General features: G+C 43.3%; 1 protein-coding gene and 1 long non-coding RNA gene across 2 annotated transcripts; both read left to right on the forward strand.

Moving 5' to 3' along the window:
- The first annotated feature begins 11,654 nt into the window (after positions 1 to 11,654).
- On the forward strand, positions 11,655 to 14,189 carry LOC136480853 (protein farnesyltransferase subunit beta-like). The gene is made up of 5 exons (XM_066478289.1): positions 11,655 to 11,790; positions 12,276 to 12,358; positions 12,437 to 12,490; positions 12,589 to 12,640; positions 14,166 to 14,189. Exons 1-5 carry the CDS (start codon positions 11,671 to 11,673, stop codon positions 14,187 to 14,189), a joined length of 333 nt encoding a protein of 110 aa, XP_066334386.1. The 5' UTR covers positions 11,655 to 11,670.
- Positions 14,190 to 16,354: 2,165 nt separating this feature from the next.
- Positions 16,355 to 17,177, forward strand: LOC136482884 (uncharacterized). The gene is made up of 5 exons (XR_010765235.1): positions 16,355 to 16,420; positions 16,527 to 16,583; positions 16,657 to 16,729; positions 16,934 to 17,020; positions 17,094 to 17,177. It is a non-coding gene; the product is annotated as an uncharacterized lncRNA (long non-coding RNA).
- The last annotated feature ends 4,217 nt before the right edge of the window (positions 17,178 to 21,394 follow it).

Raw genomic sequence — 21,394 nt, forward strand, 5'->3', positions numbered from 1 at the left:
CATTTATTGGTTCAAAATCAGATTTGAAGTCGTCATTTTCTGAAATTCAAAATTTGAATTGTTCAAAATTAGTGACAAAGATAGATGACTAGACTAAAATGATAGAGCATGATTTTAGAAAATTTTAGGAAAAAAGCCATCACATTTGAAGTTAGTATGAGGGAAAAAAACTAGTTACAATTTTTAGCCACAGATTAAAAAGAGAAATCACACTGGTTCATTATTGATCATCATGAACAGTTGTGATTTTTCTTTTTAATCTCTAGGTAAAATTTATAACTAGTCTTTCTCCCTCATACTAACTCCAAATGTGATGGTTTTTTTCCTAAAATTTTCTAAAATCATGCCCTATCAAGTTACTGTGTTGATTTGGTCATTCTTTTTGTTTGACAAAGTTTGAACAATTCAAATTTTTAAATTTAAAAAATAACAAGTTCTAACAAGATTTTGAAACACCAAATGATTTCAAATGAAAAAATGATGAATACTAAAGTTGTATAACTCATCAAGATCTACAACTTTTATTTTGGTCATTTCTTTATCTGACAAAGTGATAGTAAACATTGTTCACAAATCAACATGTCTCTCATATAGTTTATGAAACTATGAGTGATATGTTGATTTGTGAACAGTGTTTACTAACACTTTGTTAAATAAAGAAATGATCAAAATAAAAGTTGTAGATAGTGACCCCGTTTGCGTGCCCTTAAACCCGGCTTGATCCGCTTCTTTTTTCATCCGGAACAATATTTTCCTCTCACAAATTCCTCCAAACCATCCAAATTCCTCCACAACCATACCGCCCGAACACCCCCAGTGATGAGTTCAACAACTTTTATGTTCATGACTTTCTTATTTAAAATCATTTGAGGTTTCAAAATCTTGTTTGAAGTTGCCATTTATTGAAATTCAAATTTTGAAATTTTCAAATTTTGACAAATGAAAAGATGACCAAAATATAAGTTGTACATCTTGATGAATTCTACAACTTTGATGTTTATAAAATTTTCATTTGAGGTCATTTCGTGTGCTAAAATTCTATTAGTTGTTTTCAAATTCAAATTTTAAAATTTTAAAATATTGTTTTTGTAAAGAAGAAAATATAGAATTATATGTATATATATAATAGAATTGTTTATATATACATATATTTATATATATAGAATAATAAAAAACTAATATATAAATTTACATTGTGTTATTTATATATTTATGAATTATAGAATTAGTAATTAAAATAAATTGAAAAATATTTGTAGTGGCGGCTAACTCAGGAACCGCCCCTTCAAATCGATTTGTAGGGGCGGCTAACTCTGGAGCCGCTCCTACAAATGAACTTCGGTATATAAACCAGAGCCCGCAAGCAGGTAGAAAATTTTCTAAGTCGACGTTCCCCTTCGTTCCCTACCCCCATCGCGACGTACCTCCCCCGATCCTCCTCCAACCCCTAGTCCGTGACCTGCCCTGCGTGCCGCCGTTCCCCCCGGCGGCTAGGGTTTCTGCTACCGTTCCCCTTCCCACAGCAGCTAGGGTATCCGCTGCCGGTGCCGTGCTCCCTCCCCCCGATGGCCCTGGTGCCCTAGTGCCCGTGCGCTCTCCCTCCGCCGCCTCTATGCCCTACCTCCACTACCTCCGTGCCCTACCTCCATCGCGCCGTACCTCCCCCGATCCGCCTCCAACCCCCAGTCCGTCTCCTGCCCTGTGCGCCGCCGTTCCCCCCGGCGGCTAGGGTTTTTGCCACCGTTCCCCTTCCTACAGCAGCTAGGGTTTCTACTGCCGGTGCTCGTGCTCCCTCACCGGTGGCTCTGGTACCCAGCCTATCGTGCGCTCTAGTGTCCGCTCTCCCTCCGCCGGTCCCGGTGCTAGTGCGCCTCGATGTCCCTGCTCCCTCCTCAGTGGCTCTGGTACCCGCCGTGCACTCCGGTGTGCGCTCTCCCTCCACCGGTCCTGGTGCTGGTGTGCCCTGATGTCCCTGCTCCCTCCCTGGCGGCTCTGGTACCCACCATGTGCTCCGGTGTCCGCTCTCCCTCCGCCGGCCCCGGTGCTCCCTGCTCCCTCCCTCGACCATTTGGAAGTCCATTGCCCACTGTTGGCTTGTAAGTAAGTTGCTTCTTTGGCATGAGATCATTGATAATATTATGGTGTTCAATCTTTTTTCCCGTAATAATTAAAGCAATGGTCAATGGAGCATGAATATTCTTTATTAAGTCAATTCCTATATCTCTCGTAGTATACTACTGCCGTTGTTTTGTAGTTTATCTATCGGTGTTTTAGCAGTAAATGGGACACATATTTTTATACTAGTTCAAATAAGAGGTGTCATGTGTCATGATGTTTTATATTCAGGTCAATCGTGAGTAGAAGGGTTGCAACTATTGTCTATTATAGGTATTGGCGTATTGCTATAGATGGGCTCCATAGCTCTTCTTGTAAACTGTGTAATAAGGGTAAATATATAGTCTTGTCTTGATTGGTTTACAAGTTGGTTATAGTCTATTACAAAAAAATCAATCATTTTTAATGTATATATATCTTGGTTATGCCTTATCTGCTAAGTCGATGAGGTAACTTGAGCTAGTTTGCTCTTGGCCAATCGACCTGCTCTACACCCTCCTGAGAGTCATTTATGACATCGCTGAAGTATCCAGAGCCCACGTACTCGATAGTAGCCCTTGAGTTCTTTCATATGGTTGAGCTTGCAACACTCTAGGTGTCATCTCTGCAACTTGAACCTAGTATCATTCTAATTTGACCAACTTTAAGTCGTAAGACAAGTTCCACTCAACCCTCTATTTATCCCAGCTTCTTATATCCATAGATTCTTAGAAAACCTTTAAATTTTTATTTCATTTTGATTTCTTATATCCATAGAACCTTAGAAAACCTTTAAATACAAATTAACACAAATATTAGTTCTAGACCTGTGTTGTCATCTAAATTGACAAAATATTGCTACATTTCTCTGTTAACACCTCTAATCTGAATATCCTGCAATTTGAGCATCAATAAGGTAGCAGACTACGTTTGTGTCAATATGAACTAATTCGAGTTCCTTGTTCCCCTATGGAGCCAAACTATAGATAAGCATCATACATGCATCAAGAACACATAAATGCCTCCACTAGAAATGAGTGTATACTATTCCCAAAGCAGAAATAATGACAACAGGAAACCTCAAATAGTTGAAAATATAGCTACATTTACAGCCATCAAATTACATCAGCTATACCTCCTGAATAAGTTCTGCTTCTGTGGAATAAGGAGACCATTGTATTATCGTCTCTAAGCTCATACACCAATCAGTCAATGTTGTCTGTGCCTTCCTTTTCCATTCCTTTTCTTTTTCATAGTCAATCTACGGGGTTATGTACAAGCATCACTGCATTAGTGAAAGCTCATACACCAATCTGGTTCGTCCTCCATTGTTGCTTCTCTGGTTCCATCGGCCAATGATGCAAAGTATAGCAATCTGAGGTGGCTGTGGGTATTCTTCCTGTTGGTGCTTTTTTGTCTTCTTGTGTTATCTCATGTCTTTCATCAAACCGTGGGATACGTCCATTCCCAAGCAACTGTTGTAGGCATGCCTACCTGATGGCTGGAATGGACGTGTCCCACGCTTCCATGGGAGCCATGAACTTGCCTTAGCAATTTGTGTTCTTATTTGCCACCTAGGATGATTGCAGTTAGCTTGCAAGATAATCATAAGTTAGTTTGCAGTTAGCTGAGGCCTGCATTTTTTTGTGCCTATGATGTCCACCATTTTTTTGACTGAGGCTGATACAATTGTGAGATCCTTTTCGTACCTATGAAGATAACAGTGCCAATTGAGTAATGGATTATGCACATTGATGACCTTGGACTTGTAAGGTACTGGAGCATTATTTCTTCTATCTTCTGCTTATGCTTCTCATGGCTGTCATCAAACCATGTGAGACATCCATGCCCAAGCAATAGGCGGTTGTGATAATCTGATGGCTGGGCTAGATGTCTCTTATGATTTCATGCCTGTCATGATCTTGGTTTTCTACTATCTTTTTGAGGTTTGTTGCTGTCTATGTTTCTTAAGCTCCAAGTTCAAGGTCAAATGAAAAGGCAATTAAATCTGAGCCAAATCGACTGAACTAACCCTCATCTTATCAACATCTTATACTTGCTTTCATCGATATGCATCTATCTATCTATCTTCAATCCATCCATCTAGCCTGCAGATGCAGCTAGCTTGCAGGCCAGCCCTTGCATTGAGAGATATTTCACAGTAACTCCCTGTGATGCCTACAACAGTTTAAACTATAGATATTTCATAGCAACTCCCTATTAACTTTGTAGATTGAGATTCTGGTGTCGATGGATATTTCTTGTTTGGGATCAAATAATTCTAGGTCATTGCAATCATCTGTTCTTGGCTCCCGTAATGTGTCATTAGTCTTGCTCATTGGTGTTGATGTCTGACCATAAATATCTGCAGTGGATTAGTTGAGTCAAAACCATTTTTAGGGGAAATGCATTTGTTTACCAAATACACATACAATATGCTTGTAGTTGTATGGCTGACAAAATGACTATGCCTGATTAATATTCCTTTATACTCCTGATCACAAATATATATTTTTTTTATAACAAGATCACAAATGTTTGTTTTTCATGGCATTGATGTGACCTACAAGATGGAACTTTGACTAGAAGTATCTATAAAAAATATTGTTTTGAATATAAAGAGTTACTCCCTCTGTCCTAGAATGAGAAGTGTATTTTGATCAGAGAAAAGTTGCACAAAATTTATTTGACCCTTAATTTCTCTTGCAATATGTTTACATTTTCTAAATAATCAATATCATTTCAGAGGCACTTTGAATGCACATATATTAATGCAAGTTTCATGTCCTAGTTTAAAGCAATACAATTGCTGGAATAAGCTTGCTTTGGGACAGTTCAAAGTAGTGTATCTATTTATATTGCATAAGCTGGAGAAATGATTTACCTTTCTATTGCTATGCTTCATTCTAAGGTGATAACTTGCATTGCTATCTAGCTAATTGCCTCATTTGGTGTCTGTCATATGTGAGATATGGCTTGCTCGATAACCTTGAGTTGACCTTAATATCATGACTAGAGTTGACCTTAATTTCACTAGCTGTGTTGTAGGCTTGTAGCTTATAATCCCCTCTCTTGTAATCTTGTTGCCCACAGTTTAGCTGCCCTTGGGGCAAAGAGTCCAGGTACTGATCCGATCATGGATAGTATTCCAACTTGTATTAACATTCTAGTGGCCAATGATTTGGTGCTAGGTTCTGAGTAATGGAGTTCACTTCCATGTTAAAAAAAGAACTCAGTTACTCAGAGATGTCTGGGAACAAAACTTTTGTTGTACCAGAACACAACATCGGCTGGGAACAAAAAGAGAATTCTCAAAGATTGTTCAGTGTAGTGGTGTACCCAAGCCCATCATACTATAGTTAAAGTTCGCACATAGACTACAAAATAGCAATATTCTTCAATATAAAAACATTTGATTGAATCTATAGATCTAGCAGTGCTATTTCAATCGTGTACCTATTTTTCATTGAGCTGCCCAACATCTATACAATAGGAGGTAACTCTTGGCCTGAATTGAACCTCACATAGTTTACCTTTACGGGTGAGTTTGCAAATGCTTTAGTTTTGCATTTGTATAGCATCCTTTTTTAACATGTGTTTGCTTCTACCGTTTGCATTCCCGGGCCTGCTCAAATTTAGATTTTGCAGCACCACTGTCAACTCAACTGTTTTTGGGTTGTAGTTCTCAGATAGAATGAAATGAAGAACAATGGATGTTTGTTTGATAGCCTTAGGGTTTGAGCACTTTAAAAGTTGTACACCAACTTTGCCATTTTCGCAGAACATCATGTAGCTGGCTTCATCTATCAAGTGATTCCTACAATGTTATTATTAGGAAGTTTTCACTGTTCCATGTTAGTAGCTGTGAAAAGCACATTTCATCATCAGTAGCTATTCTTTGGTAATTACTTTCAATTCCTGCCCAGTTCCAACTACTTGCAAGTTACTGGCTTACTGTTAGTAGTACTGCTAGTACTATTGTTGTCATACTACTACTCCAACTACTTCTACTACTTACTATTGTTGTCCTACTATTAATACCACTGTTGTCCTACTACTAGTACTACTGGTTGCTATATAGACAACAGTACCATTATTTTGATGTTTGTTATTTTCCTGCTAGCTAAGACAGTTGAGTCATTGTCATGTTTCTAGGACAAGGCTTCTGTTTTCTAGTCCTGCTGCGCAACAGGACCAAAATTGGCATGATGATCGAATGACCCCCCTACTTATAAGCAGCTGTTGTTTTTTTGCCACCTTTCCTATCCTCTATGTTTGGGAAGTAGCAGCTGCTTTTTTACACCTTTTCCTCTCTATGTTTGCTAAGCAGTTGTTGCTTTTTTTTTGCCAAATCCCCCCTCCCCTCTCCTCTCCTTTGTTTTACCGATGATGAAATTGTCCAAGTCCATACATTATATGGAATATGAGCTGATGATCAAGAACTTGTGAGGAACTTAGCATCATTAGCAGCCGCCCCTACATTACCTTCTCCTCTCTTCTCTGTTATGATGCCTTGATGCTCCAAGTTCATGATCAGATGATGATTGACATGTTTGTGAGGCCTCTACTACTACTACTACTACTCGTTTTTTGATAAATTGTTATTTTATAGGACTACTTTGGTTTATAGACCTTTTTGATTTCTTATACCTTCTCGCGTACCTAAAGCACACTTTCTTGCATCTATTAGAACAAAGCGTGAAATAATATCACAGACACCACACAGTGCAGCCCGATGCCCTGAGCATGATGAGCAGCCAACCTATGAGGAGCAAGCACTAGAGGACTAGCTTACTCAGGAGCAATTCGATAATGAGTTAGAAAAGGATCTAGAAGTGATGCTTACTCAGGAGCAGTGTGACGAGGAGGAAGGGGGAGCAGGAGAGGCTGCTGAAGGCGAAGAAGAAGAAGATAATGATGATGAGGACTCAGAAGAGGGATATGTATGTCCCGAGGATCCTTTCCCATGTGAAGCTAGAAGGAGGCCAACGGAGAAAGATTTGAACAAGGATTTTGGCCCGAATGAGGAGGTAGGGAAAAAGCCTTAGCTTGTAAATTTTGCTAAAGCTTTGGCTATGTTACCTCTGCTAACACTTTGACCTGTCGTATATACAGGTCCCTCCTGAAACTCAAAAAAGACGACGTCGACGTCTGTGACATCTCGTTGGACAAGACAGAGTAGAGGAAAGGAGAGCAGAGGCAACAACCATAGAGATGGACATTGAGGCCTCTGCTCCACAACCTCAAGACACAACCATGACTACCAAGCCTAAGAGGAAACAAGGGGATAGAAAAGAAAATCAATATCCAGATAAGGCATGCTATGTGATAACAGAGGTTGGGCCAGCAGGGGAGATCCTTGAGCCGAAGGAATTAAGAGGACGATTTCGTAATGCGATCGGGGCCCTAGTAAGAGATAAATTGAAGCCAGCAATCCCTAACTGGAAAGAGATACCAAAGAAGAAAAAGGATGAACTATGGGATAGGCAGCTAAAGCTGAATTTTAGATTTCCGGAGGGTAAGTACGAACTGGTAAAAAAATGCTTTCAGGATGATGGGAGAGTCATTCCGATGTTGGAGGTCGGAGCTCAACAAGAAGTATATCCAAAAGGGGTTAACTCTCTTCAACGAGTTTGGCAACATAACTCCTAGTCAATGGGAGGAGCTCGTGGCTCAGAAGACTTCACCGGAGGCACTAGAGCTCAGTGCCCGTAACACCGAGCTAGCGAAGAGGAACAAACACCACCACCATCTAGGCACTGGTGGCTACTATGCCAAGGAAGAGCAGTTTAGGAAGATGGATGAAGAGGCCACAACTGCTGGGAATATTGATGTGATGAATTTGAAGGTACGCTCAAGGAATTGGATATATGCGAGGAGTACAGAATCATCCGACGGTAATCTTAAGTTTGATAAGCCAAAGACCCAAGAGGCAGTATCAAGGATACTGAAATATGTTGAAGACAAGGAAAATGGCTCATTCAATCCTTCCAGAGAGAGGGATGAGCTTAGCCTTGGCTTGGGAAACAAGGAGCACACAGGCCGCACTAGGGGGCTAGGGAAAAGGATGACCTAGAAGCAATGATTCAAAGAGGACAGGCACATTTACAAGAAATATGGCAGAGACTAGGAGACTAATCTTGAGCTCCAAGTGAAGGCTCTAGTTGCGAAGGCGCTGGAGGAGCAAGGAGTGTCTATGGAGCCATGGATATTAATAACACCGCTGGGAGAACTAGCATTAGTTGGCAGCCCTCCAAAAGTTCCTAGCAGCTATGGTTCCACTGTAGCCACAACCCCCGTCGATCGCATACGGGAACCAACTAATTGCACCTTGGTGTTTCTCAGTGGCCAGCAGAACATTGTGATGGAGGTGGCAATGGGTGTGGCACATCCTCCCGGTGTCTTACACCACAGTAATAAGATACCACCAGGCTACACTAGGGTCGAGGTGCATACCGTGAAGCCCGAGTTCATGCAGTGGAGGATAGATTATGCAACTCCTAAGGGGCTAGTGTTACTCGGAGACGTAATGGGGCAGTTCATCCTCTGGCATAAACGGGACACTGCTTCTTCGCCGCATCCCCCTCTCCCAAATTTGGAGCGAGTTGTTGAGGTCAGGGAGATATTTTCACCATCTCGTGACCACCACATTCTTGAGATGCGACATTCTTCCTCAACTCCTAGCGAGCATGTGCCTGATAAGCCACAACCTTCTCCAGCTCATACCGAGCAAGTGCATGATGAGATGCCACAGTTTTCCCAACAAGCACAGCCAATACATGAACAATGAGTGCCTCCTAAAGAAGGTGATGCACAAGAAGATGAGGACGTGCCTGAATGGAAACTTCGAAAGAAGCATCCAATCACCATAAGACCAATTTATGTTCTAATGAAAGACGTCTCATTGGTGCACAAGTGGTATTCCCATGACCAGTTCAAGCCTGAGAACCAAGTTAAAAAAGTCTCATCACGGGCTTCTGAGGAGGCCGTCACTAGCAAACTCCACCAAACAACAAAGCAATATCCAAATGTTGATGCCATCAAATGGTCAAAGGATTACCCGAAAACATATGAAAGAGCCAAGCTCTTCCTACCAAACCAGGACATCCAGCGCCTACCACTTGGAATGAGAAGGTTCCATGATTGGTACTTGCGTGTTCTCCCAACGAGCATAGACCTCATACAAGCATGCTTCCCCACTAGCACATTTGGAAGCCTAGCTAGGAAAATTGTCTTTGACTTCAATGACATGCAGACATGCTTTCACCTCGGAGCAATGGAGATGAATCTAATTCGCACGTGGTGCCTGTAAGTCCTTGTCCTCCCGATATGATATGAATGTAATCTTTGAATTTTGTTGTAACTAACCCACGCCGTGATTTGTAGAATGCAAGAGCACATTGTAAAACAAATGCCAAGTGTGAAAGCCGGGTATATAGACCCTGAAGCTATAGCACAAACAAATTTTAATTACCCTAAACAGTGGAAACTGGATGACAAAGAGCAAGCTACTGAAAAGAGCCTTCGGGAGAAAGGGCACATCCGTATGAAGAAACTAAGGGAAGAGTCCCTTAAGGTTTCAGCATACATTGCCTTGGCTTTTAAAATTCTCCAACAGCACTCTACTATATGGCTACCATACAACTTCGAGTAAGTTCAACTCTATACTTAAAGCTTTGTTCGATATATTTTATTCGATGCAAAAGAGCTTATCTAGTTCTATGATTAAATCCATGCAGCAACCACTGGATTTGTATAGACGTCGATGTCGGGAGGAGCATGACATGGGTCTTTGATTCAATAGATAGGGACCCGGTGACATACAAAGACTTCATATCGATTCTCAAGACGTATGCATATCGACAATCCTTATTAGCTTATATGTTTGTATACATACTTATAACGTTCACTTTTGGATACTAACAAGTTGTATTTACTAAAATAATTCGAACAGGGCATTTAGGTTCTATGTCACTAAACATCACGGAAGGCATGATCCAGTAAGGAAGGAAAAGCTGGCTATAAAAACACTATGTGTGGTAAGTATAACTTACTTCTTTAGTACTCCATTACATGGCTGTCAAAAGCATTACTTAATATTTCGATATGCAAAACACACAGTGCCCCAAGCAGAAGTCTGGGAGTGTACATTGTGGATACTATGTATGTTCTATGATGAGTAACACCGGTGCCTATAGGAGACACCCCTTAAGGGTAAGTTTGAACCTCTTCACCCGTAGTATAAAAACTTCATACATGGTATGAAATACTAAACCGAAACTTGTTCTCTTGTAGTGGAAAGAAGAGAAAGAAATGAAAAGAGACCCATACAAGGATGACCAACTCTTAGAGCTCGTCGGCGACCTTTGTAACTTCATATTGGACCAGATTGTACATGTCAAAGGCACCTAACATGACCAAGAGTCTAACTTAGGTAGAAATCCTCAGTACCAACACCTTCGTAAGACTGAAAGGCTAGCTCTAGGACGTTGATAACAATGTGTATGGAATTTGACATTGGTTTTACCTTGTGAATTATGTCTATTTAATGATGGATTGTATATATTCTTGTGAATTGGACTTGTAATTGTAGTTTATATAATACTCTTGTGCTTGTAGTTTATATAATACTCTTGAGCAAACGCGGTTTAGAACGTTGGTCGCGGGGCGTTCGGCGGGACGTTGAGCCACTACACCATGACACACATTTGCCTACACTTATGTGTTGGCAAAAGGCATGTTTGGACGACATATTATGTGTTGGCAATTGTATATCGTTTTAATGTTTAATCATCTGTCGACAATAAGACTGTAAGACTACAAATTATCTGTCGGTGTTTCTCTGCTGACAGAAAAAGTGTCGGCAAAAAATAGAAGACCTAGAAAGTGTCGGCGTAGCCTATACAGGGCAACTGTACAAGTGTCGGCGAAGGAGTACCCGCGCTGGGTAAAAATATCTCCTCCCCTCCTCTCTCTCTCCCCCCTTTCCGTCTCTTCCTCTCCCGTAGTGCTCTCTCCCTCCCCTCCCGACGCGGCCACAGCGGCGCCACCACACCTCGGCAGTGCCGACCCTCGACGCGGTGGTGGCTGCCCTCCTCCTCCTCCTCCTCCTCCTCCATGCCCTCCTCACGCCTCGTGGCCACGCGGGCCGATAGCGCCCCCCGCCGGGTGTTGCGCCGGTGTGGAGGGTGGCCGCCCCGGCCACGGCCGACAGCGCCCCCTCCTCGGTGACGCGCCTAGGGCCCGCCGGTGGCTACCGGCGTGGGTGCCACCCGCCGCTGCCACCTTCCACCGATCCGCCTGTGCTACTATGGTCGACGAAACCCTAGCTGCCTCATCTCAATGACGCCGGATGCATCGCGAGCCACGACCAACGCAGGCCGGCCGACCAAGCCTGTGCGTGGCCTCATCATCGCTGGCGGCGGTGGCGCCTTACCTCGCCCTCTGAATCTAGCGGTAAGTCACCCTCTTCCTCTCCTCCTCGGTCTCCTAACTCCTCCCCCAGATCCTCTCTCCCTCCACCTTTTCCCCTTTGTGCAGGTGATTGGTTTCAGTCGCCCTTGGCTGTGCTACTGGATGGTTCATCCACTTGCTTTGCTGGATGAAGCACTTGATGATGATCTTGAGAATGATATCATATACTTCTTAGCTCGATGTCAGGATAAAGATGGTGGATATAGTGGTGGACCTGGACATGTTGCTCCAATCTCAAAACCTTTTGAGCATAATATCTTTGATTTTGCTATTTGCATTGATTTTTTTAGATAAGATTTTAGATTTATGCGGTGTATGCATTAGTCTTGGATATGTCCAATGAAACACTAAGGACATATATGTTTGCTGTTGCAATCACATTAAATATTTGAATCCCTCTTTAGCTCACCCGGTTGTAATTGTAACATTTTTAATTGATATTAGCATGTCCATGTAACAAACAAAATACGTGCCGGTGACAATGGGCACTATGCTTTGGATTTGAATACTCAAGGTTATCTTTTTTGAAAGCAAAGCTCATTATTGGGTGCTTGATTTAGCCTTCTCATTCATTTAGCATAAGTTTTTAACCAGAAATCTTGTTTGTTATTGATTTATAAAGTTAGTTTGAGTTCATTTATGTTGAGTCATTCAAGAGGGTAAATTGTAGTTTTTTTAAGACATTCTTTTGTCCACGTCCTTTGCAGTTGCCTCACCTAGCTACGACTTATGCTGCCATAAATACACTTGTGACAATAGGGAGTGAAAGAGCACTGTCATCAATCAATAGGTAAATCTCATGGTTGCTCTAAAGCAAGATCTGCTTTACATGAGTTCTTTTGTTAATAATGTTAACCTTGTTGGTCAGGGACAACCTGTACAAGTTTATGTTTCGGATGAAAGATGTATCAGGTGCTTTCAGGTATGCAACCTATCAGCATGGATAATGTACAGAGACCACGTTCTCATTTGTAGCTCTTTCTGAGGTGATGCCTGCCACTCATTTTTCCTTTGCCCTAGAATGCATGATGGTGGTGAAATTGATGTCCGTGCTTCCTACACCGCTATATCGGTGAGTTTCTTGTGGTCCTTGTCGATGTTTTACCACCGGCAACCCACCACGGGAGTACCCGGGGCGGTGATTTGTTCGGAGGGGTATCGGCGTATGCAGGAACTCGGTGGTAAACGCAGGGAGACAACGATTTATACTGGTTCGGCACGCCGGAAAGTCACGGCGCCCTACGTCCAGTCTGGTGTGGATAGTATATTGCGCCCTACGCTATTTGTTGTGTTGCGAGGTATGTTGTGGTTGTGAGTTCTGTCGGCTATGTGTGTCGGTGCCGATCTAGGGACCCCTACCCTCCTTTATATAGTCCAGGAGAGGCGGGAGTCCTAGTCGGTTACAAAGTAGAGATCCTAGTAGGATTACGTGTAACTAGTCCTAGTAGGATTACATGTAGGGAATCCTAGTTGGACTAGGTCTTCTTCTCTCTTCTCCGTGGGAAACCCCATGGGTCCCGCATCGACAGGCCCCCGAGCATTTCATGGATGAGCTTCAGAAGCCTTCTTGTTCTTCTTGGTCTTCGTTGAGTTGTTGTAAATCCGTTCCAGGTTCTTCTGAAGTGAAACCTTGAGATGGTCTTCTTTGTCTTTTCTTCGGCTGATGTGCACTTTTGGATAAAAGTGCACTCAATGAGTGTAGCCCCCGAGCCACTTGCTTGTTGGGACAAGAAGCCAGAGGGTCCCTTTAGTCTTCTTGGTTGCTCTGAGTTCTTTTTGGGTGCAATTTTTCGTAAAAATTGCACTCACTGAGTGTAGCCCCCGAGCCTCTTGCTTTTGCTTGCAAAAGTTGGAGGGTCCAGATTCTTGTCTTCAAAAAAAATTTTGGGGTTATGTATCCCGCAGCCTCCGAGCCTTCTCCGAGTACTTTTCTTTAGAATAGAAATCGGATGAAGGGTCTTGATGTGTTGTCTTTGTTGTAGTCTTGAGTACTTGTATTCTTGGTCTTTCATCCTTGAATTCGAGCCCCTGGGCGTAGTTGAAGCGAATGCTGAGCCCCCGAGCTTAGTGTTTGACTAAGCCATGATGCTCTTCCGAGTTGTTTTTATTCATCCAGGTCGTTTCTAGACTTCTCTGGTTCTTGATGTACCTCTTCCAGGCAGGTTCTTTCTGAACTTGTCTGTACCTTATTCGGGTTGTTTTCTGATCAATCCGGGTTCTTTCTGAATTTATCTTGGTACTTGCAGCACCTCTTCGGGGTTATTTTCTGATCGATCCAGGTTCTTTCGGAACTTATATGTACCTTGTCCGGGTTGTTTTCTGATCAATCCGGGTTCTTTCTGAATTTGTCTTGGTACTTGCAGCACCTCTTCGGGGTTGTTTTCTGATCGATCCAGGTTCTTTCTGAACTTGTATGTACCTTGTCCGGGTTGTTTTCTGATCAATCCGGGTTCTTTCTGAATTTGTCTTGGTACTTGCAGCACCTCTTCGGGGTTGTTTTCTAATCGATCCGGGTTCTTTCTGAACTTGTATGTACCTTGTCCGGGTTGTTTTCTGATCAATCCGAGTTCTTTCTGAATTTGTCTTGGTACTTGCAGCATCTCTTCGGGGTTGTTTTCTGATCGATCTGGGTTATTTCTGGACTAGCTCTCAGGAGCATGTTTTTCCTGATCTCATGGTACAGATGTAGCTCCCCTGCATGTTAAACATAAAAATACGTTGTAAATGACATTCCGGATATGAAGTCGGGAGCATGTCCCATATTTGAATAATTAATCAGGGGCGGGCCCTGGCATCATAAAATGCATATAAACTTTTTTCACATCTTGCTCTTGCTAGGCCATGCAAATTCCTCAGGTAGTGTCCTGTTACGTTTAAGCACTTGAATCTCGCGTATGGTTCAGAGGTTCTTTGACGTGACCATCCGTATGGTTCAGAGGTTCTTTGACGTGACCATCCGTATGGTTCAGAGGTCCATTGACGTGACCATCCATTCGAGAAAACAAGCTTCACGGATTAAGGCACGTTCTACCTGAGGACTTTAGCTACCGTTAAGAGAAGACTTAGAGCATTATGTTTGCTCGCATGATGATTTTTTTGTGTCTTCCCTTGCTAGGTCGGTTAATTTCCTGGGTAGTAGCCTGTTACGTTTAAGCACTTGAATCTCGCGTATGGTTCAGAGGTTCTTTGACGTGACCATCCATTCGAGAAAACAAGCTTCACGAATTAAGGCTTACTATCCGAGTAAATTAACAGCCGTTAAGGGAAGGTGATATGGCCACAGAGGCATACGAATAATATCCGAAATGTATTTTAAAAATTAAAAGCGTCACTTAGCTTGGTTCATGGCCGAGTTGTGATCGGCGCGTCGTAGTAGCCGATGTTGGTGAAGTAAATCAGCCAGCTGATTGGCTCGTCGAGCATCCGAAACGTATCGCCGAGTACTCGGAAAGCCGTCATCAAGTACCCAGAAGCCATCATCGAGTACCCGAAACCTCGTGCACTCGGACGGAGTTGATGTAGTCGCCGATGTAGTCGGACAATCTTAAAGTAGCCGGACAGCCTGAACAGCAGACGGACAGCTTGGACGGCTTGATGCAATCGAATGGGTACGCGGAGCCGTAGTGGAACAGGGGTAGTCGGCGCAGCAGAGTAGTCGGAGTAGCGGAGTAGTCGGTCACCGCAGCCAACTAGTCGGTTATTAGAGTCAGGCACCATCCAATAGTTGAACTCGGCGGTGTGAGATAGTTGCTTGTATGATCCGGTGCATATGTGCATGCAAATAGCTTCGATTGCTAGCTTGTTTGCGTCATCTGACATGCCTTAATGGTACGTGTATGCCTGATGCCCATATGCATGCACTCGAGCTTCATGAATACGTTGATTTTTGGAATTATCTTGCATGTCGTATCCGAGTAGAGTTCGTATCCAAGTGGATAGCGCCAGGACTTCTTGCCGTAGTTGATGCTGGCCGATCCAAATCTGGCTTTCTAAGAGATGCATTGGACTCGGATGGACTGCGGCGTGCTGTGCAGAGACTCTGGACCCGCGGAGGCGACGGTTGCACAGATACTGTTCGGTACTGCCGCTGAGGCTTGGAACTCGAGTAGGATAGGGCCGTCGTCATCCCGCATGACTTCTGGCGTCCTGTTGCTAGTCGAGAGACGTGACGAGACATCGCGTTCCCTAGGAGATTATCATTGTTGTGATAATCCGAATTACCACGAACAACGCTGATGATGACCGTGAGAACGGCGAGTTGTCGACCAGGGCCGACGAGTGCTGCAACGAATCTTGATTGTCGATGTTTTACCACCGACAACCCGCCACGGGAGTACCCGGGGCGGTGATTTGTTCGGAGGGGTATCGGCGTATGCAGGAACTCGGTGGTAAACGCAGGGAGACAACGATTTATACTGGTTCGGCACGCCGGAAAGTCACGGCGCCCTACGTCCAGTCTGGTGTGGATAGTATATTGCGCCCTGCGCTATTTGTTGTGTTGCGAGGTATGTTGTGGTTGTGAGTTCTGTCGGCTATGTGTGTCGGTGCCGATCTAGGGACCCCTGCCCTCCTTTATATAGTCCAGGAGAGGCGGGAGTCCTAGTCGGTTACAAAGTAGAGATCCTAGTAGGATTATGTGTAACTAGTCCTAGTAGGATTACATGTAGGGAATCCTAGTTGGACTAGGTCTTCTTCTCTCTTCTCCGTGGGAAACCCCATGGGTCCCGCATCGACAGTCCTTCACGATTTTTCTATAGTTACTTGATATTTCCTGATGTTGACCTTAGGTTGCCAGCCTTGTGAATATTCTTGATGTTGAACTGGCAAAAGGCGTTGGTGACTTCATAGCAAGGTTTTGTTTGTGTTATATAAATGCATTTTTTTCAGTTGCAAAAATTGTTGCTTGGTCACAGTTCTTTTCTAGAATGTTGCTCAATTGATATACTATATGACTGCAGTTGTCAAACTTATGAAGGTGGTATTGCTGGGGAGCCTTATGCTGAAGCACATGGTGGGTATGTTTCTCAGGATTTCTGTAATGTTCCAAATTTATATGTTAAGAACATTAACAAAAGTTGCTTTCATAAGGTATACGTTCTGTGGATTGGCTGCTTTGATCCTGCTTAATGAGGCAGAGAAAGTTGACTTGCCTAGCTTGATCGTAAGACAACCTCTTCCTCCCTTAGTTTATTTAATTTACTTCTATAATTATGATGTGTTTTGTGTATCAGACCATGAAGTTGTTCTTTTAGGTCCTTTGGTGAAAGTGCATGACAAGTAGTCGATACTTGTGTGTTTGGCTGATGCAACATTTGTTTTTATTACAATACCATTTGGTGTTGTTGCTGACATCTTCACCATTTAGGGTTGGGTGGCTTTTCGTCAAGGAGTGGAATGCGGATTTCAAGGATGAACTAATAAATTGGTTGACGGTTGCTACTCCTTTTGGCAGGTAATTGTAACATCTGTCTACTGTTATCTTTGCCACATGTGCTCCATGTAACAGAAATCTAGTGTGTGACCAGGGAGCTGCCATTGCTTTAACACAAAAGTTAATTACGATTGTTGATAAGCAATTGAAGTCCTGGTATTCCTGCAAAAGGCCATCAGGAGAGGATGCCTGCAGCACCAGTTTTATGTCCTTGGGAATGAACGGTGAACCCATTTTTATATATTGTTGCCATCTACAGTATTTGGTTCCATCAAGAACACCATGCAGTTCTAAGTTATTTTTAAATGCTCTATTGTTATACGTTTTTATTACCTTATTCTTTGCAGCCACTTTATTGTCCCTGAGCTTGGCCCAAGCACCAAGTTCACATACGCTTCACACAGGGCTGTCTTTGAGTACAAGAAGGCAAAGGCGGTATGTTGCTGTAACAACAGATACTCTAAGCTGTTTGTAATTTAGTTCATTTACCCTTCTCATGGGGTGTTGGCGCTATCTGTTGGGCCATTTGGAAGAGTAGGAACAAAGCATGTTTTGAAAAGAAATTGATCAAAAATCCTTTAGAGATAATCTGCCATGCATATGCGCTAATGAAATTTTGGTCACTGAAATGGATCAGGACCAGTTGGTGGAAGGTGCCAATAGGATGCTGCGCATGGCGAAAGAAGTCTTGGCGTCTCAGACCGCGCGATAGGTGAATCAACTCCTTCTGCAAGATACTGATGTAACTGAACATGATGAAGACGCAGCTTAGAGGTGATGACTCATGAGGCGGGTGGAGGAGGATTGTGTCCACTTAGATGCAGTCCCCAGAAGTTCAGGATGTTGTTGATGTCTGTCAGAATTCAGTCTTTTTTAGTATCGTTTTGATGGGTGCTGGATTGCTTCTGTAATCTTTTGGCTGGCAACTGTATGCATGTTAAAACTATATATATATATCAAGTTGGTGTATGTATGGAAGATCTAATATATTATTTATACAAAAATCAAGTGAATTTGTTCAATGTGATGCCTTCTATATGAGCAAAAGTGGATTTGTCAAATTATTTTAATTGTAATTATATCTATGCAGTTTTGTCGATAGTTTTTTTTGGTAGGGTATGGTTTGTAAAATACCTTGGAAATGGTTTGGCCAACATACAAACTGTCGGCAAAAGTCTTAACTGTCGGCGTAGGTCTTAACTGCCGGCAAAGGGTTAACTGTCGGCAAAGGTTTCAACTGTCGGCGTAGGTAGACCGTTTGCCTACACATAAAGTGTCGGGGATTCTGTTAACTGTCGGCAAAAGTTTCGCCGACGGCTTCTAGCGCGACTGTTTCTAAACTGTCGGCAAAACTTTTCGCGGGAGGTTATCTGTCGGCAAAGGTGCCCTTTGCCTACAATAGAAAGTGTCGGCAAAAGTATGTTGTGTTATAGTAAGCGAACGCGGTTCGGAACGTTGATCGCTCACTCGCAATGCGAACGCGGGAATACGCGGAAACAAACAGGGCAGTTCTGGTCGAATTTGAATTGTAAATTTGAATTTTTTTTGCAGGAAAACGTACTGTAGGGACGGTTCTTGATTGAACCGCCCCTACAAATAGGTATTATAGGGGCGACTGGTACTATAGCCACCCCTACAAATCGATTTGTAGGAGCGGTCTAGGAACCGCCCCTACAAATGCATGATTTGTAGAGACGGTGTGGTAGGGGCAGCTGGCCAAACCGCCCCTATAAATAGTCTTGAGCCGCCCCTACAAACCCATTATGTAGTAGTGCGGGAGGACGACGAGGAAGAAAAGGCCAACAACCACAGATGAGACGAGGGAGGAGGTGAAGAAACAGCGGCACCATCACCATCACCATCTACAGGTGGTCATCCTAGGGAAGAGGAAGTACGAGGACGACGAGTCTGATGTCGAGGTTGGCTGCCGGGAGAACGACAAGATGTTCAAGTGCAACTACTGGGAGGACCCTGCCTACGCCAAGCGGCTGCAGCGCGATGGCCTCCAGCGCGCGCATAGCCACGCTCGAAAACCAAACCGAGCGCCTCCTCATGCACCTCGAGTTCGACGAACCAGCGCCGGACGCGCCTCAGCCGCCGCTAGAGCCGCTGACCGGAGCCTCCGATCCACCGATCATCGTCAGTCGCCCGGAAGTCCCCAACTGCCCGGATCGATATCGCCGATTCGACCATGATTATTGGTAGCCGATTGTTCTCTTTAGTTTGCTTCCTTTTTATTTGTTTTATTTAGTATCTATTTTTGTCTATTCTATACTAGGTGGAATTGTGCATAAAGGATCAAGAATTTTCAATGGCCTAGAAAAATATCAGTGTGTTGTTGGAACGGGAATAAAAGAAAGACCATAATAATTGTGTTTTGCGCGTATGTTTCGAGTCTCGAGTACTCCCTCAGTCCATAAATCAATTGCTAGAATTCATGCCAGTCAAACTTAATAGAAAAGAACATCTATGGCATAAAATTAGAATCTTATGAAAATATATTCTATGGTAAATCTAATGATATTATAAATCTTAACGGTTTTTTTTTCTAGAAATTCGGTTAAAGTTTAAAAAGTTTGGCGGAAGACAATTCTATGAATCTATTTATTTAGAGACAGAGAGAGTATGATGTTTGCAATATACTGTTGGTAACTGTCACTATTATATGAATTTTAATGAAGTAGCAAGTCACAATTAGCACTGAAGCACATACTTCAATTTTTTAAAGGAAATGCTAGAGTCAGGGCGTCTGATTGTCCCGACGCTCCACCCACTCTCTATGCCACTGCTGCTGCTCCCACTAGCCCTCTCGCCACCACTACCCATGCCCCCGACCCGCCCTTTGTGCGCCGCCGCCCAGCTCCGCGTTGCCGGTGAGCTCTACGACGCCGACAAGCACACCGGTGACCTTCATGCGCCACCCGCCTGCTCTCTACGCCATCGCTGTCCATGCCACCCCACCCTGCCCTCTGTGTGCCGCCGCCCAGCTCTGCGTTGCTGGCGAGCCATCGGCGCCGATGAGCACACCAGTGACCGCCACGCGCCACCCACCCACCCTCTGCGCCACTGCCACCCGTGTCAATCCGACCCCACCTCTGTGTGCCGCCGCCCAGCTCCACGTTGCCAGCGAGCACACCAGTGACCTTTACACGCCGACGTGCCTCCATTCGCCGAAGCAGCAAGGAGATATTTGCGTTGAAAGCTCATCTTGCAACAACATATATTTTAGGTATTTCAGAGGTACGTTGCAAGTGTTATATCGATGTTGCAAAAGTAGATTAGGATGTTACAAAAGTAGATCGGGATATTGCACATGTTGTAATGGCTATGTACGAATGTTTCAAGTGTATGTACCAAATGTTTCATCTGTATCAGATGTATGTTGCAAGTGTTTTATGTGGATATTGCAAAAGTAGATCTGGATATTGCAAATACAAGTATGTTTCAAGCGTATGTTTCAAGTGTTTCAGATGTTTCTTACGTATGTTGCAAGTGTTTCATCCTGGATGCTGTATATGTTTGCAATGGCTTTTAAGTGTTTCAGATGTATGTTGCAAGCGTTTTGGCAATTTCGAACGTATGTTGCAAGTATCTCATCTGGATATTTTAAAAGTAGATCGGTATTGCACATGTTGCAATAGGACCCACCTGCCGCAGCCACCTGCTGCAGCTGCTAGGGCGCCGCCGAGTGGGTGCAGAGGGCGCGTGAGAAACCGAGCGGGAGCATGAGAAGAGGAGGGGGCGCGAGCGGTCCCCGCGCACATAGGACTATACAACAACATTTCTGCCCACCATATTGAGTTATTTATTACTCCACGCGCGCACCAGCATGTGTATGCTCATACCAAATGAAGTTGTCACTATCTCCACATAAGAGTATGACTAAATAGGAAACTATATATATGAAGTGGGATGTGTTTTGTGCAACATGTGAAGGTAAAACTGTATAAACTATAAGGATACCCCACATGTTGCCACTAGACTTATTTAGAGATAAAACCGTACCGTTTTATGTATGAGTTAAACCTACATGTTTTTACGTCCATTCTTATCAAAATCGTGCAATGCAATCAAAGAATCCAATAAAAAGCTAATAGAATTAGATCAAATTATAAGGTGATGCAATGACAAAACAAAAAGCAATATATATATGCATGCGTGAATAGCTTGCATAAAGATGTTGAAAGTTAGAAGGATCAAGATGATTTGGTTATTAGCGTGAGATGATGTGGATGACTTGCATGTTGAAACAGAACTGGTAACGGGGATAGGGATATCTGATACTCTCGTAAAATATATCTGGAGGCAAATTTGAGTGTCAATATAATGGCTTTTTCCTGGGGCCACATGTCCGCTGGACAGCTCATTTGCCACCCAAATACAAAGAAAACTGTA

The sequence above is a fragment of the Miscanthus floridulus genome, chromosome 9 (genome assembly GCF_019320115.1).
Source record: "Miscanthus floridulus cultivar M001 chromosome 9, ASM1932011v1, whole genome shotgun sequence".
Lineage (NCBI taxonomy): Eukaryota > Viridiplantae > Streptophyta > Magnoliopsida > Poales > Poaceae > Miscanthus > Miscanthus floridulus.